This window comes from Cryptosporidium muris, genomic scaffold (genome assembly GCF_000006515.1).
Source record: "Cryptosporidium muris RN66 scf_1106632373461 genomic scaffold, whole genome shotgun sequence".
In the NCBI taxonomy this organism is placed as follows: domain Eukaryota; phylum Apicomplexa; class Conoidasida; order Eucoccidiorida; family Cryptosporidiidae; genus Cryptosporidium; species Cryptosporidium muris.
In genome coordinates, this window is record NW_002196576.1 from 206,493 (window position 1) to 229,037 (window position 22,545).

General features: G+C 30.5%; 7 protein-coding genes across 7 annotated transcripts, besides 12 other annotated features; 3 read left to right on the forward strand and 4 right to left on the reverse strand.

Moving 5' to 3' along the window:
• Nucleotides 1-118: 118 nt before the first annotated feature.
• Nucleotides 119-153: a sequence feature (AT_rich).
• A 116-nt stretch (nucleotides 154-269) lies between these two features.
• Nucleotides 270-3,218, forward strand: CMU_000790 (diacylglycerol kinase catalytic domain-containing family protein; the record flags this gene model as incomplete). The annotated part of the gene is made up of 1 exon (XM_002141522.1): nucleotides 270-3,218. The coding sequence occupies one exon, from the start codon at nucleotides 270-272 to the stop codon at nucleotides 3,216-3,218; it is 2,949 nt and encodes a 982-aa protein (XP_002141558.1).
• Nucleotides 3,219-3,583: 365 nt separating this feature from the next.
• Nucleotides 3,584-3,632: a sequence feature (AT_rich).
• A 177-nt stretch (nucleotides 3,633-3,809) lies between these two features.
• CMU_000800 (DNA-directed RNA polymerase II subunit RPB1, putative) lies at nucleotides 3,810-9,593 on the reverse strand (the record flags this gene model as incomplete). Its single annotated transcript, XM_002141523.1, has 1 exon — nucleotides 3,810-9,593. One exon carries the CDS (start codon nucleotides 9,591-9,593, stop codon nucleotides 3,810-3,812), a length of 5,784 nt encoding a protein of 1,927 aa, XP_002141559.1.
• A 224-nt stretch (nucleotides 9,594-9,817) lies between these two features.
• Nucleotides 9,818-9,848: a sequence feature (AT_rich).
• A 389-nt stretch (nucleotides 9,849-10,237) lies between these two features.
• Nucleotides 10,238-11,068, reverse strand: CMU_000810 (uncharacterized protein; the record flags this gene model as incomplete). The annotated part of the gene is made up of 1 exon (XM_002141524.1): nucleotides 10,238-11,068. One exon carries the CDS (start codon nucleotides 11,066-11,068, stop codon nucleotides 10,238-10,240), a length of 831 nt encoding a protein of 276 aa, XP_002141560.1.
• Nucleotides 11,069-11,184: 116 nt separating this feature from the next.
• CMU_000820 (uncharacterized protein) lies at nucleotides 11,185-15,072 on the reverse strand (the record flags this gene model as incomplete). Its single annotated transcript, XM_002141525.1, has 1 exon — nucleotides 11,185-15,072. One exon carries the CDS (start codon nucleotides 15,070-15,072, stop codon nucleotides 11,185-11,187), a length of 3,888 nt encoding a protein of 1,295 aa, XP_002141561.1.
• Nucleotides 14,553-14,573: a sequence feature (AT_rich).
• Nucleotides 15,073-15,586: 514 nt separating the features above from the next.
• On the forward strand, nucleotides 15,587-17,293 carry CMU_000830 (kinesin motor domain-containing protein; the record flags this gene model as incomplete). Its single annotated transcript, XM_002141526.1, has 1 exon — nucleotides 15,587-17,293. One exon carries the CDS (start codon nucleotides 15,587-15,589, stop codon nucleotides 17,291-17,293), a length of 1,707 nt encoding a protein of 568 aa, XP_002141562.1.
• Nucleotides 17,294-17,724: 431 nt separating this feature from the next.
• CMU_000840 (RNA recognition motif. family protein) lies at nucleotides 17,725-19,134 on the forward strand (the record flags this gene model as incomplete). The annotated part of the gene is made up of 1 exon (XM_002141527.1): nucleotides 17,725-19,134. One exon carries the CDS (start codon nucleotides 17,725-17,727, stop codon nucleotides 19,132-19,134), a length of 1,410 nt encoding a protein of 469 aa, XP_002141563.1.
• Nucleotides 19,135-19,913: 779 nt separating this feature from the next.
• Nucleotides 19,914-19,936: a microsatellite.
• A 199-nt stretch (nucleotides 19,937-20,135) lies between these two features.
• Nucleotides 20,136-20,164: a sequence feature (AT_rich).
• An 81-nt stretch (nucleotides 20,165-20,245) lies between these two features.
• Nucleotides 20,246-20,303: a sequence feature (AT_rich).
• A 16-nt stretch (nucleotides 20,304-20,319) lies between these two features.
• Nucleotides 20,320-20,618: a sequence feature (AT_rich).
• Nucleotides 20,619-20,678: 60 nt separating this feature from the next.
• Nucleotides 20,679-20,763: a sequence feature (AT_rich).
• A 41-nt stretch (nucleotides 20,764-20,804) lies between these two features.
• Nucleotides 20,805-20,861: a sequence feature (AT_rich).
• Nucleotides 20,862-20,969: 108 nt separating this feature from the next.
• Nucleotides 20,970-21,044: a sequence feature (AT_rich).
• On the reverse strand, nucleotides 21,014-22,543 carry CMU_000850 (uncharacterized protein; the record flags this gene model as incomplete). The annotated part of the gene is made up of 1 exon (XM_002141528.1): nucleotides 21,014-22,543. The coding sequence occupies one exon, from the start codon at nucleotides 22,541-22,543 to the stop codon at nucleotides 21,014-21,016; it is 1,530 nt and encodes a 509-aa protein (XP_002141564.1).
• Nucleotides 21,756-21,778: a sequence feature (AT_rich).
• Nucleotides 22,544-22,545: the final 2 nt, after the last annotated feature.

The window sequence follows — 22,545 nt, forward strand, 5'->3', positions numbered from 1 at the left end:
GTAGTTATATTTCTATTAAGGAGTTCCTAAAAAAAACGCTCTTTACAGAGTTCTAATTATAATAAAGTAATATTATAGAAAGATATTTGTGAAATAACTACTTCGTGTTTATCACTAGAATATTATAAAATAGTAATTTATATGATAAAATAACAGATTATATTATGGATTTGGTAATAATAAATGGCGCAAAAAAACCTAAGGGTTTTGTGCAGGCTAGAGAAAAATGTAACTTTTGGGATCTCCATAATAGTTTTTAATAATTAAAAATGACTAGTTATGTAGGAGATAACTATGAACTTCCTTTATTTATGCATATCTTGGACTTTATTGTACCTATTCGAGAATTATTCAATGTGACGAAGATTGCAATGCTAAGTGTGAGATCTCATGTAATACTACTTACAGCCAAACACTGGTTCCTCTTATCTTGTGTATTGTTTATTGTTTGTTTTGGAATAATTTTTGGACTTTTTTATATACAAAGTAACCATGAATATAGTATTCTCAGACATATTAAACTAAAGCATCACTGGATATTATATGAAACTTCTAGTCATCCAAGGTATTGTACATACTGCTGTGGAATGATTAGAAGGCAGTTTCTATGGATGGAAAGATATAGAGGATGGGAATGTTGTATTTGCAAAAGAATATCTCATACTCACTGTTTAATGGCTTCAGATTCTAGTTTTTGTAAGGAGACAAGTACATTAGATAAAAAATACTTAACTATAGATAATTTAACATCTAACAATGATGATGACTTAACAGCTGAAGAAGAAGATAATTTAAGTGGTAATAATTCAAATCTTATAGAAGATGATAAAGAATCTTTAGATCTATTGCATACTTTAATTCCAGGGAATTTACAATCAGGGGCATTATGCTCGGTATGTAGAACTGTTTGTTTTTCTCCTTTTGGATTATTTGGTAAAAGATGTATTTGGTGTAATAGAACATTTCACGATGACTGTATAATATTATGTGGTATTGATGAAAATGTATGCGATCTTGGGAGACTAAAATCAATAATACTAGCTCCTAATTCATTTCATATTGAAATGAGAAGATTTCCAAAGATCCACAGCCAGTCAAGTAGTCCAAGGTCAAAGTTAGATATTAGAAATAGAAATACTTCAAAAACTTGTGTACCTAGTCCAAGAGATGAAGTCAAGGGTTTAAAAGTTAAAATTAAGGATTATACTTCGGATAAGAATTTATCTAAACACACTCAGCGTAGAAGGATATCAGATTTAATTCAAATATTTCCTCAATTCAATATATATGAAAGAAAAATGGTTCTTAATGATAGATTTTTTCATAGACCGATAGGCAAACCATTGTTAGTCTTTGTAAATACCAAATCTGGAGGTCATGTTGGAATACAGCTTATTCGGGATTTATACTTATATTTAAATCCTTTGCAGATAGTAGATTTACTACAATCTAAAGGACCTGATGAGGCACTAAATATGTTTAAGCCTTTAGCTCAACTTAATAGACTTTTAATTTTGGTTTGTGGTGGAGATGGGACAGTTCGATGGATATTAGACCGTTGTCGTGTAATTTATGGTAGTGAGGTGGATATGTTACCTCCTGTTGCAATTCTTCCATTGGGAACTGGAAACGACTTGAGCCGTATTTTAGGTTGGGGAGTAAGTTTTGATGGAAATATTTTACAAGTACTGAAGAAAATTTGTATAGCAACTGTTAAAAATTTGGATGTATGGACTTGTTCAGCATGGGATATTGTAAAAAGTGATAATGAAGTTGATCCTTTTAAATGTACAGAATATAAAACAGACCCAAATAAAATTGAAAAAAATATGCTAGATATGACAAATTCAAGGCTTTTGTACTCTTCTACTTTTTTTAATTATTTGGATATAGGAATTGCAGCTAGAATTGCTTTGAAATTCCACAATTTAAGGGAGAAATATCCTCAACATTTTAGGAGTAGACTTGGAAATCAACTAGTTTACGGTGAGGTTGGATTGAGAGACTTTTTGGCAGATAAAAATATTCAATTAAATGGAATTAAAATATGGTGTGATGGAAATCCTGTATGTATTGCTGATGAGATAAACTCTACTTATACAAACTCTAACGATCTTTCTCAATTCAATTCTTCCAAATCCCTTTCTCCTATATGTCTTAATACTCAAAATTTATCAAAATTAAAATATTTTGGTTTTTCCCCAGAAAAATGGACAATAATGAAAATTATTTTTTTATTTTTGGAACCATCTTGTACATTCAAGTTGATAAAGAATACTTTTTCCAAGTTTTTAGGTTACAAAGTTCCTTTAATTATTAATGAAAATAATATGTCAAATAATAATGAACAATTAGTATATGGCAGTTCTCCAAAAGACTTTAAATTAGAGGGCCTTATTATATGCAATATTCCCAGCTTTGCAGGGGGTATAAAATTATGGAAACTGCCAAAAGAATATGGAATACTTAAAGATTATCAAGAAGCAAAAATTAGGAAACCTCTTAGGAGAACTGTTACATCTATTGGAAATAAGCTTAATAATACCATTTATGATCGTTCATTATCTTTATCTATTGAAAAATTAAGTAACTTTGTAGATCTAGATGACTTAGATGATGATCCAATGCAAGATAACAACTTTTCTTCAAGCAGTGATCCTGAACCTTTTCCAAATGAACGGTATGCAACAGTGGATACTTTTAAAAGATGGTTTGGTTCTATATTTAAAGGTAATAGTAATATAAATACATCTAGAATATCTAAATCACTTGAATACAATAGTTATCCATTTCCTTTATCAGTTAGCAGTAGCTCTCAAGACAATAGTACTGATCAGAAAAGTAGCTTTAAACATCAGAAAATTGATGATGGGCTTATTGAGGTTTGTGGAGTTAGATCAATACTACACTTAACTCAACTGCAAGTTGGTCTTGCAGAGCCTATAAAACTATGTCAAGGAAAACAGATAGTTGTTGAGATTCCTAGACCCGTTCCTTTCCAAGTTGATGGAGAACCAAGAATTATTGAGAAGTGTCGTTTGGTAGTTGAATATTCAGGACTCACACCTGTTTTATGCCCTGAACATTCCGAAAAAGCAATAACTCTTCCTATAAGAAACGCCTTAGATTTGGCAGTTGATAAGCAAGTGATTACAGATGAACAAAAACGTTGGATAACACGGCAGATTGTACGTGAAAGTAAAATTCTTATTTCCTAATATAAATTGCAAAAATACAATATAGCAGATATAATAAATAAATTAGGTAGGTTTATTAACTTTCTGTATAAAATAAAATAGAATTTAAATATCACTTTATTAATTTCATGTGAGAGTTAGTATATAAAATTTTGGGTTATATAGAAATCTGATTTTAAATATGGCTAAATAATACCCAACAAGATGAGTACTGAAGTAAAATCCCAGTAAATTTACAATGCAATAAATTAAAAGTAATAATTGCTAATAAGTGTATATTTAGTCAGTAGTTTCAAGATTTGTCTCTACATAATAAGTAACATTAAAGTGCAAGTTTTATAATCTCAAGTTTATATTCTCATGTATTCTATCTATAATTTTCATTCTATAAATATACAAAATACATATCTAATTTTATTATATTAAATAATAAATCTCTTTATTACTGTTCTTATACCTACTTTTAAGGATAGATCCATATTTTATTTCAAAAGTAGTTATACCGGTATTATATAATTTAGGGTTCAAAGTACTTCTTTGCCAAGTAAGTCTCAGATACTGTAGATTTAGTTATTAATTAGTAAACTTTCAATAGATTCTATTTCATTCTAATTAATCAGTTGGAGACTTAGTAGTTCCTCCTAAGGGAGATGTTGGTGAATATTCAGCTTCTTCAGCAGCCATATTTGTGCTGGTATATGATGGTGAAGTCGGATGATATGCAGCAACTGATTGATCATAATGAGGTGAAGATGGTGAGTATTGGGGTGAATCAATATTTCCATTTGACAAAACATAGTTAGGTGAAGAAGGGGAATAATTTGGAGATGTAGGATTATACTGAGGAGAAGATGGAGAGTAGTTTGGGAGTGCAGGATTATACTGAGGAGAAGATGGAGAATAGTTTGGAGATGCTGGATTATAATGAGGAGATGAAGGTGAATAATTAGGAGATGCTGGATTGTAACTTGGTGAGGTTGGTGAATAATGGGGGGAAGAAGGAGAATAATTGGGGGATGTTGGTGAATAATGAGGAGATGTTGGGGAATAATTGGGGGATGTTGGCGAATAATGAGGAGATGTTGGGGAATAATTGGGGGATGTTGGCGAATAATGGGGAGATGTTGGGGAATAATTGGGGGATGTTGGCGAATAATGAGGAGATGTTGGAGAATAATGAGGAGATGTTGGAGAATAATGAGGAGATGTTGGTGAGTAATGAGGAGATGTTGGTGAGTAATTAGGAGATGTTGGTGAATAATTAGGAGATGTTGGTGAATAATTAGGAGATGTTGGTGAATAATTAGGAGATAAAGGCTCCACTCCTGGAGAAGTAGGTGACATGAAAGGACTCGAGCTATCGCCATCTTTATCACCAGAGTATACGGGTGAAGTAGGTGAGTAGGCACTTGTTGCTATATTTGCTTTGTATCGTTTTTTTGTTCTCTCTTCAGTTTCATGTCCATAAGCTGGGCTTCTTACTGCATATATTGGAGATGTCGGTGTATAATCAATTAGTGGAGAAGTGGGACTTGCAGGTGAATAAGGCATGGGACTAAGAATTCCACTAGGTGATACAGGACTCATTGGAGACCTTGGGGTCATTTGAACTGGAGAAAACTGCCCAGATATCATAGGTGACATGGGTTCATGTGTTGAATAGAGAGGTGACATTGGTGAAAGAGGTGACATTGGTGAATCAAATGTCCCACTATTATATCCCTTGTTAGTAGAAAATACTCCAGTTGAAGCCTGAGATATATCTGAAATAAAACCACTCTTTTGGGAATTCCCATGAATATCTAAATGTGTAGCAGTGTCTCTAAGTTTATCAGAGTCTACCAATAAATCGAAACAGGCTGTACCATAAGGTGAAAGTTGCCCAACCATTACATTCTCACTTACTCCATTTAAGTAATCTGTCTCGCCAAACATAGCAGCATCCATGAGTATTTCTACAGTCTCCTCAAAACTGCACTTTTGTAAAGGACCCCTGTCAACTCTATTCATCCCATGTCTTGTAATACTCATTAGGTGACCTTTCTGCGTCATATTGTCGCATAGTAGAGCTAGATGACGATAGTTTACGTAACTTCCATCAAAAGAGATGACAGTCCTCAACTCTTTAAGCAAGGCTCTACGAACAGCCTCAATTCCCAAAACACTGAATACCTCAGTAATATCATTAGATATAGTTCTAGTGCTATCTATTGCCTCATGACATAATACAGCTTCTAAATTGCATCCATCAGTATCAAGAACCCACTGGTTATCTCTAACTATCTTTTGACTTAGTATATCATATCTAGTTACTTGCTCTTCTTTCATATATACTTTCTTAATATTAGATATCCCACGCAATGTTATTTGTGAAAGGCATTCTGTCATCAGTTTTTCAAGGAACTTATGCTCCTCTACCACGGGAGGAGTAGGAGGTTGATAATGTCCGTCATCTATTTGGAATTCAGAGTTCATAACAGTATCTTGAGTTCCAGAATTAGTAGGTTCAAGATTTTTAATTCTTAAGCGTAAAACCAATTCATCTGAATTGTCATCTGTCCATATACAGTCTAATTCATCATTACTAAATTCCATTAAAATCTTATCTCCTATTTCCTTCATAGAAAGTTTTTTATCAGTTACAAGTTTGCTATTTAACTGTATCCTGAGTAGCCAAGTACCTAATCGGCTTTTTATATCAACATCATCTGGAAATTCATAGTAATCACTAACCCATTGTTTATCTGCCTCTACAATAGTTTCATCAAATTTAGGATCATAAAGAATATGGGCCATAGTTGTAATATTTTCCAAAGTAGTGTGCTCCAAAAGTGTTAATACATCCTTAGCATGTTCTTGATCATTAGCAATACTATTTTCAAGATAAATAGTTAGAGTAGGAGTACGTACATTTTTAGCAACATTTATAAGCTCTCTTAGTCTCGGGACACCCAATGTTACATTTTTCGAGCCTACACCAGCAAAGTGAAAAGTATTAAGAGTCATCTGTGTTGCAGGTTCTCCAATAGATTGAGCTGCTATTGTTCCAACCATTTCTCCGGAATGTGCTAAACTTCGATAAAATTGATGTTGAATTTCACCTATAACCCATTCAAAAGCAGTAGGACCCAGTCTATCAATTTCTAAAATCTTCTTACTAGCTAAAGCACTTCTAATATGAATTCCTAAAAGAGTAGTAGCATTCTTTTGAACTTCAGCTATAATGTTATCAAATGTTGGAGGTAACTTAGGATTATCCAAGTTGTCTTTTGTAGACATATTCTTCCATAAGAGTAACTTATCCAATAATCCTTCTACTTGCTTAATTATAGTTACAGGTCCCCATTCAAATCTGCCAGAATCATCATCAACATTATACCTTGGAAATTTTTGTTGAGCCATTTGTATAATTCTTCCAATATTTATTGGTAGATGTTGCCTGGTTTCACCATCTGGAAAAATATCTTGTCCTAGTAGTTCTCTATCTAAAACGAGTTGCTTATATTCTGTGTTAAGTATATTCTGAGACTCAAGATCAAACTGTAAATTCTTTATTGTATTTGAAGACACTCCTTGCCAGTTAGAGCCCCAACGGGGGTGTTCCATATTGTGCCTGTACTTATGTTGAAATACAGAAGGGTCCATTTGTAATAGCTCTATTACCTGGTCCTCAATAAATTCTCCTGCCATACCATCTTCTCCATATAAAAATTGAATGATATCACCACAGCAATTTCGAACTGTACGATCATACTGAACCATACAATCTTCCATAGCTTTAATAAGTCTCCTCTGAATATAACCAGTCTCAGATGTCTTACAAGCTGTATCAATAATACCCTCTCTACCTCCCATAGCATGAAAGAATACTTCCTGAGGTGTCAAACCAGATAAATAAGAGTTAGATACAAATCCTCTACTTTCTGGGCCATAGTCATATTTGAGGAAATGAGGTAAACTCCTGTCCCTAAAACCAAAAGGAATTCGTTTGCCCTCTACATTTTGCTGACCCACACAGGCCATAATCTGAGATATATTAATAGTAGAACCTTTACTTCCACATTGTACCATGGCAATCATATTATTTTTAGATGGATCCAAATTCTCAGTTGCAATTATTCCTGACATTTCACGAGCACTGTTAAGTTCTTGATTGACCTGAGCTTCAAAAGATTCAACCAAACTTTTACCAGGTTGACAGTCTAACTGACCTTTTTGAGCCCTTCTAATTATCTGCTGTACATGGAGTTTGGAATTTTCCAGGGATGTCATAATCTTCTCTAAAGTAAAGTTTAAGGGTTGGATATCTTGACATCCAACAGTGAAACCATGTTCTAGAAGCCAAGTATTTACAACCATTTGAGTATAAGTTAAGAAAAGTCCCGTCTTTTCAGGCCCTATCTCATTCCACAAAATATGAATTAGTGATCCAGAGGAAGATCCAGCAATCTTCTTAGTTATAATACCGCAGATATGTTCTCCTTGTTGGATGAGAACCTGATTATCATATTCCGAAATCCAAGGATTATTTATAATGGTTTCTTTGGCTTCATCTTTGTTCTCGCTCTTGTTTCCAGAAGTATTTGATGATCTAATATTAACAATACTACCATCCCTCATTAAATTTAGTTCTATTGGTTCTCCTAAGTCTGTAGTAAAAGTTAAGAGTACGGTGATGATTTGCTTACCAGTCCATAGTGGTTGAGGCCTTAAAATTGCAGGTGGAGGAATAATACCATTCCAGTATGGAATACAGAGCAATAACTGCAAAAATCTATCTTTTGTTAAAAATGTAGACTTTCTAGTTAATAGAAAAAGTCCCAATAAAGAATCCTGAACTATACCGATGACTGGTCGATTTCCTTGAGGAGAAACAATTTGTTTGGGAACCATCATTAGATGCTTAATTTCAGAACGCGTCTCATAGGATTGAGCTAAATGCAAGTTCATCTCATCACCATCGAAATCTGCATTATAAGGTGATGTAACTGAAAGATTTAATCTAAAGGTTGAATATGGCAAGATCTTCACCCTATGCCCCATAATACTCATCTTATGTAAACTTGGTTGTCTATTAAATAAAACCAAGTCATCATTTTTCATATGACGTTCAACTTTCCAACCATATTGTAAAACACAATTTGCATTATTATTGCTTCTGTTGCAGAATCGTAAGTCTATTTTTGTCCCATCATCTTGAACAATACTTGTTGCTCCTGGCCATTCATATGGCCCTCTTTCAACTAATTCCTTCAGCTCTTCAATGTTGTAAGGAGTTACAATTTCGGGATATGTCAATGTCATAGCTATTGAATATGGGACTCCTACCTGATCCACAGATAAGTTTGGATCTCCAGTAATAACAGTTCTAGCAGAAAAATCCACCCTTTTACCCATCAGATTACCTCTAATTCTACCATCTTTTCCTTTTAGCCTAGCTCTAAGAGATTTTATAGGTCTATTACTTCGTGTCCTAGATTGAGGTAAACCTGGTAGATCGTTGTTTACGAGAGTTACCAGATGGTATTGTAATACTGCAATCATTTCATTTAAAATATGATCTGGAGATCCTAGCCTAATTTGTCTTTTCAAATTCTCATTAAGCTTCACGATTTGCTGTAATTTGAGAGTCAAGTCATCTTCACTTCTATCACTTCCAAACTGCACGTAGGGTCGTACTGCTGGTGGAGGAATAGGTAGTATAGTAGTAACAAACCAGCATGGATTACAACGTTTTGGATCAAACCCAAGTAACTTCATATCTTCATCTGTTATCCTCTTAAATATATTTAAGACTTCTTCGGCGCTGAGCATTCTGCGAGAGTCAGTAGATTCATCATCCATATTGCGACTTTCTTCGTGTTGTCTAATGTACAAATTATATCCATCCTTGGATATCTGTGGTTGAACAAATCCACATCCAGAACCATCACTAGATATGACACATCTTGAATATGTTTTACTAATTTCTACAAGCCTCTGGAGTCGCAAGTGAGGATTTCGTGTCTTCTGTATAACCTTGAATTTAGGATCCATAGGATCTATAAATAATTTGGAACACGCAAAACATACACAGCGCAGAATCTTCAATACTACACTTACAAAGCCAATATGAAACATTGGTTTGCCCAGTTCTATGTGAGCAAAGTGACCTGGGCACGTTTTTATATCCATATGGCATGTCTCACACAAAACGTGATAATCAATAGTTCCCATCAAAGGATCATTTAGACCCCCAGATTTAGGTTTCCCATTCTCATATAAATCTGATATAGTTACCTCCAAAACTGAATAGCGACGGATCAAATCAGGAGATAGTACTCCAAATTCTATACTGTATATTTTTTTCAGTTCCTTATTACTGAATGGATTGTTCAACTCCAAAGCAGTCGACATTTTCAGTACGAGAACATGCAGAATATACCAGTTATTTTATCATAAACAGTCTGTCCGATCTCTCCGTATTTAAGGCTTCCTTGTTAAATAAGTTTTGTTATTAGTGGGTACGCTTCACGTCTAGCCTTGCCACTTTCAGCGCCAGGTACCCACTTAAAATCTTATCAATACTGCATCTAGTAAGTATTCATAAGATTATCTATGTAAATTACAAATTTACATAGTATATATACTATATATATATATAATAAAAAAGCTGATATCTGGTCACATATATTTACAATTTAATGAAAGAGTATAACGACTGAAATATTAAAATTCTAATTTACTAATTGGGAAGTTAAAGTGTAGAAATTTGCATTGAGTCTGCTTAAACTAAAAGCTCATAATAAATGCAAGCTATGAAATATAACTAGTTTAACTGGGTTATAAACATAACTTAAAAAAGTGTGATGATATATATAATAATAGATCAGATTTATAGATAATAAACTTCATTATCTACTGAATCCAATTTACTATGTTCTCGCCAAAATAGTTTGTATCTGTAGTACTTCATGCTAATAAACTTCCTTAGAATATCTCTTAATAACGAAACAATGTCACCTTCCATTTATTTCCAAGTTCCTCCATGTTTATTGGTTTTAGCTTGCTTGCTTCACATCTTCATCAATTTTTCTCTGGGCAAGTAGTTGTTGTCTACGCAGTAAGGTAGCATTACGTTTAAGTTCTAATTGTGACAAAGATAAGCTAGATACATTATGTTTCTCATTATTTTTTAAATAGTTAAAATTTGTTCCATCTATACTATTATTTTTATCTTGAATAAGCAAGCTAGAATACTCATGTTCATTATCAAAATCTAATTCTTGGTTCTTAAATTGTTTACTACTTGTTTCTATATTTAATCCATCTAATTTTGTCTCTACTTCTGACTGCTCTTGGTTATTGTATGGAAGATTCTTACTCTGCTTGTACTTATATATAAGCTCTAATCTATAATCCTGCATATCACCACTTAGAGAAGCTTTTTCTACTAGTTTGGCAAAGTCATCCAAACATAAGTTGAAAGGATATACAGAGAAACTCCATTGTTCAAATATCTTAAGTAAGTGCTGTAGACTATTCAGTTCATGATATTCATCGTAAATTTGCGGGTAATATTTAAAGTTTAAAAAGGTACTTGAAAATAAAGAAAATAGTATGTCTTGATCACTTTCTGGACAGAAAAATAATCTTTCAATCTTTGGCCTTTTACATCTATTTATACTCAAATTATTTTCACTTTTTATGTCCCCTAAAACTTCTTTAATTAAGTCATCTTTTGAATCACTTAATTTATGAGGCTCCTCTGAATCAAAGTTCCCAGTGTAATATTCATTGTCATTGTCATTATCACTCCCAAAAATATAATCACATTCCTCATCGTCAAATAATCCAACTATATCTTTGGAGTGTCTGGAATTCCCTTTCATATTGTATTAGGCATGCATAATATTAAGAGTAAATAATATTTACTTTCTTTAAAATAAGCGGTAAAAATAAGCGCGTGGGCTCGTTTATATGCACTTATGCATGTATTGTTTCTATTTTAGCTCTGCAAAACTGAAGAAATATGCTTCATATTTATACTCTCATGTAATGTTGACGGTAATCTAGCATTATTATGAAGAAAAAAGTACTGGTAATATCTTTGCAAAAGTGGATTCTTTGGGTCAGTAAAGAAATTTAAAAAAATATTTTGCAAATTTAAGTGGTTTTCTTGATCCTTTATTCTAACTTTAACGATTGTCATTACAAAACTTGGATTTAACCTATATAGGTTGATCAGTATTCTAAAACCTACAATTTTCCAGTTATCAGACAGATAAATAGATAAAGAATCTAGAGCCACAGATAAAAGTGTGTAAAGTATATTAAAAGATACTGTAAGAGGTATATTTGAGTGATGATAATTAAAAGTAATAATTTGCAACAATTCCATAGTAGAAATACCCAGCTTATATAGTGGAATGTTTTGAATAGCATCCTTATCATCCAAAAAATATGTTTTGCCTCTATTATGAAGAATATTTTTAATGAAATTCAAAATATGAATAAGGAGATGTTCTTCTACTCTTTTAGTAACAAAACTACCACCAAATAAAATTAAACGTTTGATAATTGCATTAACTAATAATAATTCACGAAGTTTGATTGATAATGTTTCATTATATTCTTTTGAAGTATAGAAACCAGATGATGCTAAAGATATCCAAGGTGCTATGATGTATGACCATACCTCATGTATACAAGGGAGCAAGCTTTTAGTATTTGATGAAAGAATAATCAGGGAATGTAGTATAGTATACAATGAATAATATTGCCTTCGGTTAATATAATGTTTATCAAAATTTGTATTTGTTGCATCGTAGCGTATTTGTAAAAGAATCATCTGAGCTATATTTCTATAAGCCTCATATTTATTATTTTGGTCTTCATTTAAAAATCCATAGTAGTTATTACTTATTGGATTTTCTTCTTTGGATGGTGGAGATATGTATTTATGATTGTCACCTCTGGTTATATATATATTTTCGAGTTTACTTTGCAAATACAGTAAATTGGAGGTTTTGAAAGTATTTAATATATCATCTGATATATCAGAAGAAATTAAATTAGGTTTTGTTTGATTACTAAGTTGATTATCGAATTGACTACTTAATAATGATATTACTATATCATAATTTACAGAAGTAAGGGATTTTTGGAGATATTTACTTTCATGAGCTAGTGAATTGTTAATATCATCAAAAAAAACTCGAAATTTATGCTCACAACTATTAGTCCATAATTCAAAGGAAATTTTTCTATCATTGTGTATCTTCATTGAAAGAACTTGAGAAATCAATGCAAAACAGTGATAGACCCAAACATTCTTTGTAAATGTTGATTCGCACATTTCCAAGATTATATCATCTATTTGTAAAACAAAATCTACGCTACAGTGTGAAAGTACAACAAGGAATAATTGACTAGTTTCTTCTTTAAATTCTTCTTTTAAAATTAAATGAAGTGAATCTACTATAATATCACAATAACTTTCCAATATAATGCAAATAGTTGAAGTATTTTCTTTATATATATCCAATCCAGTAGCTAATTTATTCAATGCATCTAAAGCACATAGACTCTCGACATAATATTTGCTACCATAGTTTTGCAATAGTGGTACAATGACTTTAATCGCTATATTGCGAATATCTTTACGAAAAGTATCCAACTTATTTGAAAGTTGTATTACACATCCAATTATTAATAAACATAATGATTTTTTTAATTGGGTAAGTTCCCTTGTTTTGGAACAATTAATAGAAATATTATTATTCTTAAGTATATCTAAAATTTCATCTAGCCAAGTATAAAGTATTATAGATAATTGTTTCTCATCTTTATGATAATTAGTACTAAGTGAGTTGCAATAATCCAATTTATTTAGTATATTATCCAAAAATTTGTAGATAGATGCCAATATTATGCATGTAGATTCTAACTTATTCCCTATTTTCGAATTCTTTGATAGTTTATCAATTAAAGTATTAATGAAATCCATCTCTATTATTTCATTGCTCGTATAAAGCAACAAATGGGTAGAAATATTCCATAAAAGTGTAGCTTGAGATTTTGAATCTTGAATGTCCCTAGTTGTATCTCCAACTGGGCTGATTATACTAAAATAAGCTAAAATAGTATCCAAGATTCCACTTATGTCAATATCCCTAGATAAATTTAGATAATTAATTTCTCCAAATTTATTTTTATTAAGATTCTTATCGCTCAAAAACATATCAGAAAATCCTAGAAGCTCAAATTCACCATAGTCGATTAAAAAATTTTCATCTAGTACAATTGTAGACGAAAATGTTGATAGTAAAACTTTTCTATTATCCATTAGCAACTTTTTGGTTGAGTTATTTTGGGTATATTCTTGATAAGAAATTATAAAAAGTCTTTGTATAATCAGAAGTAAATTATCATCATAGAATATAGTTGTAGGACCTATACCAAGTTTTTCATTTTTTAGTGATATTATACCTAGTGTTTTAGTTATTTCCAAAGATAAATTTCCCAAAGAAGCTTCTTTAGAGTTACCTAGTTGTATACATTCTCTATAGTAGGAATTTAAGAAATTATGTAGATCAGTATATAAATCTGTTGAAAGATAATTTTGTAAATATACTGATTGAGTAGTATTTGAAAAAAATTCCAGTTGATCCTTAAAGTAAGAATCTGCTGCATCTCTAGTGTCTCTATCTCTATCAAGAGTAGCTGATATTAAGAAATTCATACATAACTTTAGTGTTGACTCAGAATATTCTTTAAATGCATTGAATGCACTTGTTAAGCAGCAATTAGCTAAATTTATAAATGCAATACGTACATTAGGTGGATAAAGTGTTAGTTCGTAATTACAACAAATATTCTGTGAGGAGTTTACATTAATATCCAAAGTATTCCTAAGTATAATTGAACGTAATATAATTCCTGTATTAATTGTAGCTTGTTTAAGCCACTTTTCATCTTCTATATATTTACTCATATCTCCATTTATTGGTGTAAAATTTGTTGATCTTATACTAATTAAAGTCCATTCAATCCATTGTTTCAAACAATAAATAAGTTGACTCATTATCTCTTCTGAGTAAAAATTAATTTTTTCCTTTAATATTTCTATTCCAAATGCCTGAACAGTACCAGGGAATACTTCGTATAAAATCTTACTATTATTCACTAATCTTGGAATATCAAATAGTATATTAAGAGCTAATAATCTTAAATGCTTGTTAGTTGAAGATTTAAGATATGTTGAATCCTTTAGCCTATAATTTGGGGCTGATATTGCAACTAAATTATGAACAATTATTGGAATTACAATTTGAGGAGTTACTTTATTTGATTCATCTGGTATCCATGCATTCCAAAATAATAAAAAATTTATATGTAGAATTCTTAAACATCCAGCTATTACTCTTTCATTTTTAGCAAATTCCTTTTTCTGTAAAACCACTAATATTGGGTTTAGTATATCAAAAAAAATAGTAGTTAAGCGATTACTTGAAATTTTACTAGACTCATCTTGAATCTTCAACATTATTATTTCTAGACAATCTATAAGTTTTTCAGTAGCTGTGCATACAATCTCTAATGAATATTTATTTTCCCTAGTCTTGTTTACTTTCTCAGTTTCTGATATGCTAGATACTGGTTCCAATCTCTTGATATTTAAATGAATAACTGTAATTATAGGAATAACTATATAATCAAAACATAAAACTATACCTTTTCCACTACATGCTGAAATAGATTCTTCCACTTTAGTCACTTTATCTAAGTAATATGAAGACTCTAAATTTAAAATATCAGATATTGGTTGTTTAACTAGTCTTATGGTTCTTCGTACTAAATCCTCATCTAAACCTTTAGTACTTCTCTCTACCATAGTATATATGTATCAATTCTCCTTATATTTGTAATGCCGTCTTCCTTACATCTAAGTAAATACAATGCAGATAAGTCTTTTATTTACAAATAATTATGGCGCTATCTATCGTTACTATTTTTCCTCTGCAATATTATATTTACTAACGGTCCTTATTTTAGGCATATATTAATTGGTATTGTTTCAAAGCTAATAATTTACTGTTATTATACAGCTTCCTAAAACAAGGGTGTAGTTGAAAAGTATAACTTATGCATATTTTTTTGTCCTCTGTGATCAAAAGTGCCAATTAACATGTATTTCATTATATATGTATATATATACCATTAGAACTATACTGATAAAAGTGATTTTCTACATTATAATAATACTAGTCCTAATTAGCTTCTTAGAAAGAAAAAAAGCCCAAACTACTTCTAGCGCCATATTGTAGATAAGAAAGTGGGGAAGTGGCATGCACTTCTGGACTTTTTCATTGAAATTCAATACTTTTGTAAATAGAGTATTTGTCATTATGTATGGTAAATATGTGGATAAAATTGGACTTAAATCTTCTGTTGTGAATCATGGAAGTCCGGGATTAAGCTATGAAAGCTATCAGGAGATAATTGAGAATTTGGAAAAAGAACAGAAGCTTGTCTCAAACAAAATAGAAGAACTTGAAAATAACTCTAAGCAATTAAGTGAAGAGTGTTCTATCTTAAATAAAAAGACTGAATTAGTAAGAGAAAAAGAGAAGGAAGATAATGAAACTTTGATTAAGATTATGGAAGAGAGTGAAGAATCAGAAAGACTCTATGAAAATCTACAAGTGGAACTTAAAAATAAGATTAACGAACTGGAAACAAGGATCGAACAGTTATCCAATGATTTGGAGTATGAGAAGTCAGTAGGCGACAATTTGAAGTCTCAATGTAAAGATCTGGAGTCTATTAAACTGAATACTCAAGCGAACCTTAATATATTAACTGAGAAGCTGAAGATAAAATATTGGGCAAATAGCGCAAGACTTTCTTTAGCACAGCAAATAGAATTGGCAAATCAAGAGATACTATCTTGGAAATATAGATTACAGAGATGTGCTGCTAACATAAATAATGAAAGGAAGAAACTGTTTAATATGGTACAAGAAATAAGAGGTAATATTCGGGTATTTTGTAGAATAAGACCATTATTACCATCTGAAAACAAAGATTCTTGCATACAATATGATATATCTGAAGATGACTCAACAATAACAATAAAAAATAATGGTAACCGTGGTTCTAGTATATCAGCATTTTCATTTGATCGTATATTCCTTCCTAAGTGCTCACAACAAGATGTATTTGAAGAAGTATCACAACTCATTCAATCAGCTTTAGATGGATATAATGTCTGTATATTCTCATATGGACAAACTGGCAGTGGAAAGACACATACAATGTTAGGTACACCTAAAGATGAAGATATTGGAATGATTCCAAGAGCATTGAATTTAATTTTTTCAACAATTAAGGATATGAAAACTAAAGGGTGGAATTATAGGAGTGAGCTAAGTGCAATGGAAGTTTACAATGAAAATGTTCGTGATCTTTTACAGGAAAGTAAGGGTAAACAGGCTCCAGAATTGCGATTGGATCAGAAAGGTGGCATATCTATAACTGGTCTATATATAAAAGAAGTAACAAATGCAGAACAAGTAAATAAGATGTTGAGCATAGCACAAGGAAATAGGGCAGCTGCTTCAACTGACAGTAACGAGAGAAGTTCAAGATCACATAGCATTATCCAATTAAAATTAATAGGGGAATTTACTTCACCTACTCAGAGTGAAAATGAAAATGAGAATTTCCTATACTCAGGTCAGAAAACTAATTATAAAGTAACATCGACACTATCACTTGTAGATTTAGCTGGATCAGAGAGAGTAAATAAGAGTAATGTTACTGGAGATAGACTAAAGGAGACACAATATATTAATAGGTCTTTAAGCTCATTAAGGGATGTCATTTTAGCTATAGCCCTAAAAAAAGATCATATACCATATAGAAATAGCAAGTTAACAATGTTACTAAAAGATTCATTGGGTGGTAATAGTAAAACGGCGATGTTTGTTCATATTTCACCGGTATTATCTTCATATAGTGAATCTTTAAGCTCACTTAGATTTGCTACAACTGTTCAAACATGTGAAATAAATTGCCCAAAACGCCAACATATACAAAATCAAGATAGCTAATATCTGAATTATACTATATATACAAATATAAATGTCTTTGATAAAATAAAATTTAATGACATTGAGTAGATATAGTTTACTACTTCTGGGATATTATAAAATCAAGAAGATTTAATAATAGTAATATGGAATCTACCAAGTAACTGATAAAATAAATAAACAGTGACATTGGATAAGTATTTATAATATTGACATTACTTAAGAACTGTTATTTAATTTATCTAATTTCCAATTGATAATAATACCCAGATTTCATGCTTTTTGTGGTACATAAACGTCATTAAAATCCATCGCGCTCAGTAGACAAAAATTTTCCGCTCGTGGGTGGCGTCATCAAATTTGCTATTTCCAGTGTAGGTGACAATTTACAAAGGAGAGTTAGCAGCCACAATTAAACTTTAGTACTGCCATACAGGTTGTTTTAAATTTTGATGTTCCGGTCAGGTCCATATGATCGTAATTATGAATCTAGAGGAGGTCCATATCCGCATTCTGTTACATATCCTCCATCTCATATACATTCTAGTTTAGACAGTTATAGTAACTCTAGTAATGGGTATCGTGCTCATCCTGGTTCACTCGATGATCCTACTGCAGAGGCATATGTATCAAGGACATTATATCTGTGTAAACTGCCGTATGATATGACAGAAGAGGCAGTTCGCGAATTATGTGAACCTTTTGGTGACTTAAAGAAAGTAGCAGTATATCCTCAAAAAGGCATAGCTTTTGTCGAATACTTTGATATAAGAAAGGCTGAGGTTGCGAGAAATACACTAAAGAATTCCCAGGTTCAGGGTCGTATCATAGACGTTCAATATTCCAGAGGAAGAGATGATAGACCTTCTAGAGATACAAATACGGGTACATTATATGTTCGACCTGTAGTTAATGACAAAGGTTTTGTAGATCCTAATACAGTTGATGACTACAAACAATTGTTTGGTGCTTACGGAGATGTTAAGAAGGTCAGTAGTAATCGGAAGAGAGAAGCTGAGAAATTTGTTGAATTCTATGATACACGGGGAGCAGAAGCTTCTCAAAAAGCATTGAATGGTTACGATTTCAATGGTGTAGTATTGGAAATTCAGTTTGCCAATACTCATAGTCGTACTATTAATGCTGACTCTAAGGTTATGTCAAAAAATTATCACCCATCGGGTGGACATCAAACACAACAAAATCATGATTGCTATCGTTCACAAGCACTCTCTGGACCAATAAGACAAACCAGATTCACTAGGAATGCGAGCCCTGATATATATGGTGATTCTTTTAGTAGAAGAATTCCACAGCAATCACCTAATGTTCCAGTGTATACTGGAACGAGACCACCACGTCGTTATGATAATATCCGTGTCCCTACTACAGACTATAACAATAATGCAACAACACAACATTATAACGATAATTTGTCATATCAACATACTTCAACAATATCTTCTTATCCCTCACAACCACAAGTGAATAATAATAGTAGTACAGCATCTGGTACACCAGCACTTGCATCACTACTTGCTAAAAATCCAAGTGCAAGTGGCAACTTAGCTGCATCACTCAAGACACTGTTATCAACTCTACAAGGATCTGGCAGTAATACCACTAGTACCACATGTAGTACTGGTGCTAATGATAGCACTGGTAATAGTTGTGAGATTGATACTCAAACCACAATTAGTAGAAATAATTCCACGACTCCTAATAATGGACAAGCAAAAGTTGCTCATAATCCTCCAATCCAAGCACTAAAGCCTACCTTATCATCGATATGTCCGAATAATATGGCTAACTTCGATATTAACACTTCCCCAAACACACCTCAAAATCATTGGTATAAGTAAACAACAATGGTTGTTTATTATTAATTAATTTGTGATATGTATAAAGACGAGTTTTATCTTAACTAAGGGTAAGGAATATATATCTCAGTGATAAATACAGGTTTATTTGGAATTATATAATGAATTGGAATAGAGGTCGGATTCAAAACTATAAGATGACCTCTTATACCAAATATTAAGATTAAATTGACGACATTTCTGAATCGAGAGAACTCAACTCTAGAATTTGACCTTACCCAGTTGAACCCGAATTTTAATTATATTTTCCCTTGTATTTCAACTGTAAAAAAAGTACTGAACTAGGCCCGCTAACATGGGGTTCCTTCTTATAAGAGAAAGTCTCAATATATTTGGATAGTCAATCCCTAAAAAGTAGTAAGGTAACACAGAATTATCTTGAATCACATGTAGAGAATACATAGTCGAGTGATTTCTCAGAGTTATTATAGTCATATTTGGTATTCAAGATGATACTGGAAATATAACTTTTATTTTGTAGTTTAAGTTGCAATTAATGAAAGTCTTCACTACTGCAATGAATATTCCTTATAAATCTTGAAACTTAGGGATTTATAATATTGAATAATAATATGATACTAAATATATGAAGTTACTTAATACTATTGAGATATTCTTCACTCTTCTCTAATAAACGTAATTTTTGGGTGTACACTTTAAAATATAGTTGGATTATCTTGTTGACTTTAATATATTACCAGATAATTATATAATCTCAAAATATAGGGTGAATAGAAAAACTGAAATAATTGGATGTTAGTTATATATATATATATATATATATTTTGAGAGTTTATATACAATTAATATCTTACTATTCCAAAATAATTGCAAGAAAAAGACTCTTTAGGAATTAGTGATAAAGCTTAGTTTATCTACTAACTTAAGTAAATGAAAATATGCTTTAGATATATGAGAAATAAAGAAATTCTAATATATTTTAAGAGCTTACTATAAGCCTTTAATTCACTTGGAAATTAGTGTATAAATATATATATATATACTAAAATATCATATATCAATTCTTAGTTTGAAATTCCGAAATTTTTGACAATTCCTTTATCTTACCGAAGTTAATATATAAAGTCCTATCATTAAATAGATAAAATTAAATTTATTGGAATTATTAATATTCTAAATATGAATAATTTCCTGTTTCTAGAATTCTATAAATTCATTATATTTTTTATTGAAACTGTAATTAACTAAAATTTTTTAGAAAATATACACTTTTGTATTATATAATAGTTTATAATTTCTATTTTGAATGAATTATTATATAATATTTAAAACTTGTGTAATATATATCAATTTTACTAATAATTATTTCCTTAATTGAGATTAAGATTTTTTTTATTACTTTAAAGCAATAATTAATTACTTATTACTGAAATATCAAATATTTATTTATTTAGTTAATTTTTAATAATAAATACTGTGAAACATAATTATTTATAATAATATAACTTCAATATTTTAATGAAAATTGCATCTCAGGTTATTAACTTAATTAGAAAATAAATCACTTAAAATATAAATAAAAATTGAATAAAGTCTTAATTTAGTCAATATTCACTTTTAATAATTTACAATAAATTATTACATAAAATTCCCCATTGAATAGATAATCATCTATAATATTCCAATGTTTCTAATATATTATAAATATATACTTTTTTTGTTACTTAATTTACTTGTTAATATTTATTGTGACTATTATTAACTAAGATTATACAATCTTTTTAAGTTTCAACTTTTAATAATTTCTTTCAAATAAACTTTTAGGCCTCTGTAAATACTACTGAGTATTGTAAAAGAAAAAAAATTATTACATTATCTCTTTTTATAATATAATTAATATTTAATTATTATAAATAATAAAAGTAATAATAGTATCTATATCTACTTCATAATAAAATAATCTTGGTATAGTAATTGGATCTCTACAAACTGTCAAACCATTCCTATAACATTTATCAACAAAATCTTGTAATGTATCTTCACAACGAATAGCATTTATTATCATACAATATGGATTTGCTTTTGAATAATCTACAAGAGGTAAATCCGTCCATATTAAGGAATCACTTTTAATATTAGAAATAGATTTATCATATTTAGGACTTTCAGAATCAAATATATTATTAGAGAAATTGTTCAAAGATAAAGATGGAGGATTACACCCATATAAAATTTTAAACCCAGTACTTAAAAATATTTGGATAGTCTTAACAAGTAAACTATTTAATTTTTTATCATATATTACATCTGATGCCATTATAAGAGGTCTTATACGACTCTTTAATATATTTGCAGCTATCTTTTCATTAAAAGTCTCCCAGTCTAAATATATAGAAGAAAATTTTAAATTGATATCATCTTCTTTTGTATAATTATTTGTAAATGTATTATCAGAAATTTCATTATTAATATTTCCTAAATTCTTATTCAAAATCCCTTCACTTTCATCTTTATTTATCATATTAAATTTTATTTCTGTGTTATATTTATTATCATCTTCATCATTCCATTTATACCATTCCACTTCTTTATTTCTATATATTTGTATATTAGGATCTTCTAAAATCCCATTAATTGAAAAGTTATATTTTAAATTATTAATAATCGTGAAATTATAGTCAGATGTGCAAATACTACGGATAGAACAAAGTTTAGATGCAATAATTGCTGCTACACCAATACCACTCCCTAATTCAATAATATCTTTACCTATCACAGATCTCTCAGGATCATTTATTGTAGATATAAGCCTCTCTGCAAGGAATATCCCTGCATCCCAAGGTCTCATTCCTAATTCATTTGTTTCTTGGTATTTAAAAATAAAACTTAAAACTTTTTCTTTTAAATCATAATTTGGAAGACGATCATATATACTAGAGTAAAATTTAGAATCTAATCCTTTATTTATCATATAATCCTTATTTAGATCTTTATATTTATCTTCTTGTTTTAATTTATTATTCCCTTTATATATTAGAAATTCCAATTTATAATCTATAAATTCCAATATTATATGATTATTTATAGAATTATCTATACTGTATTTAATCAATTCCTTTCCAGAAATAAGTTTTGTAAATACTCCCAATAATTCATTAGATATTTGGTATCTATTATCTTCAATTTTTGAAATCAAAATTTTTATGAGTCTGATTATATATTTTTGAGAAATGGGAAACTTTAGAAATAAATGATAATTTAGAATTTCATCTACAAATAAAATTTGCAGATTTTCAGATTTATGTAGTCCTAATTTTATACAGTTATCAATAACTTTGTCTATAGGATATAAAGCACCAATCTGTGATCTTAATTGTATTATATTGTAAAAATCAACTAACATCCCATTATTACTTTTATATGATATCATCT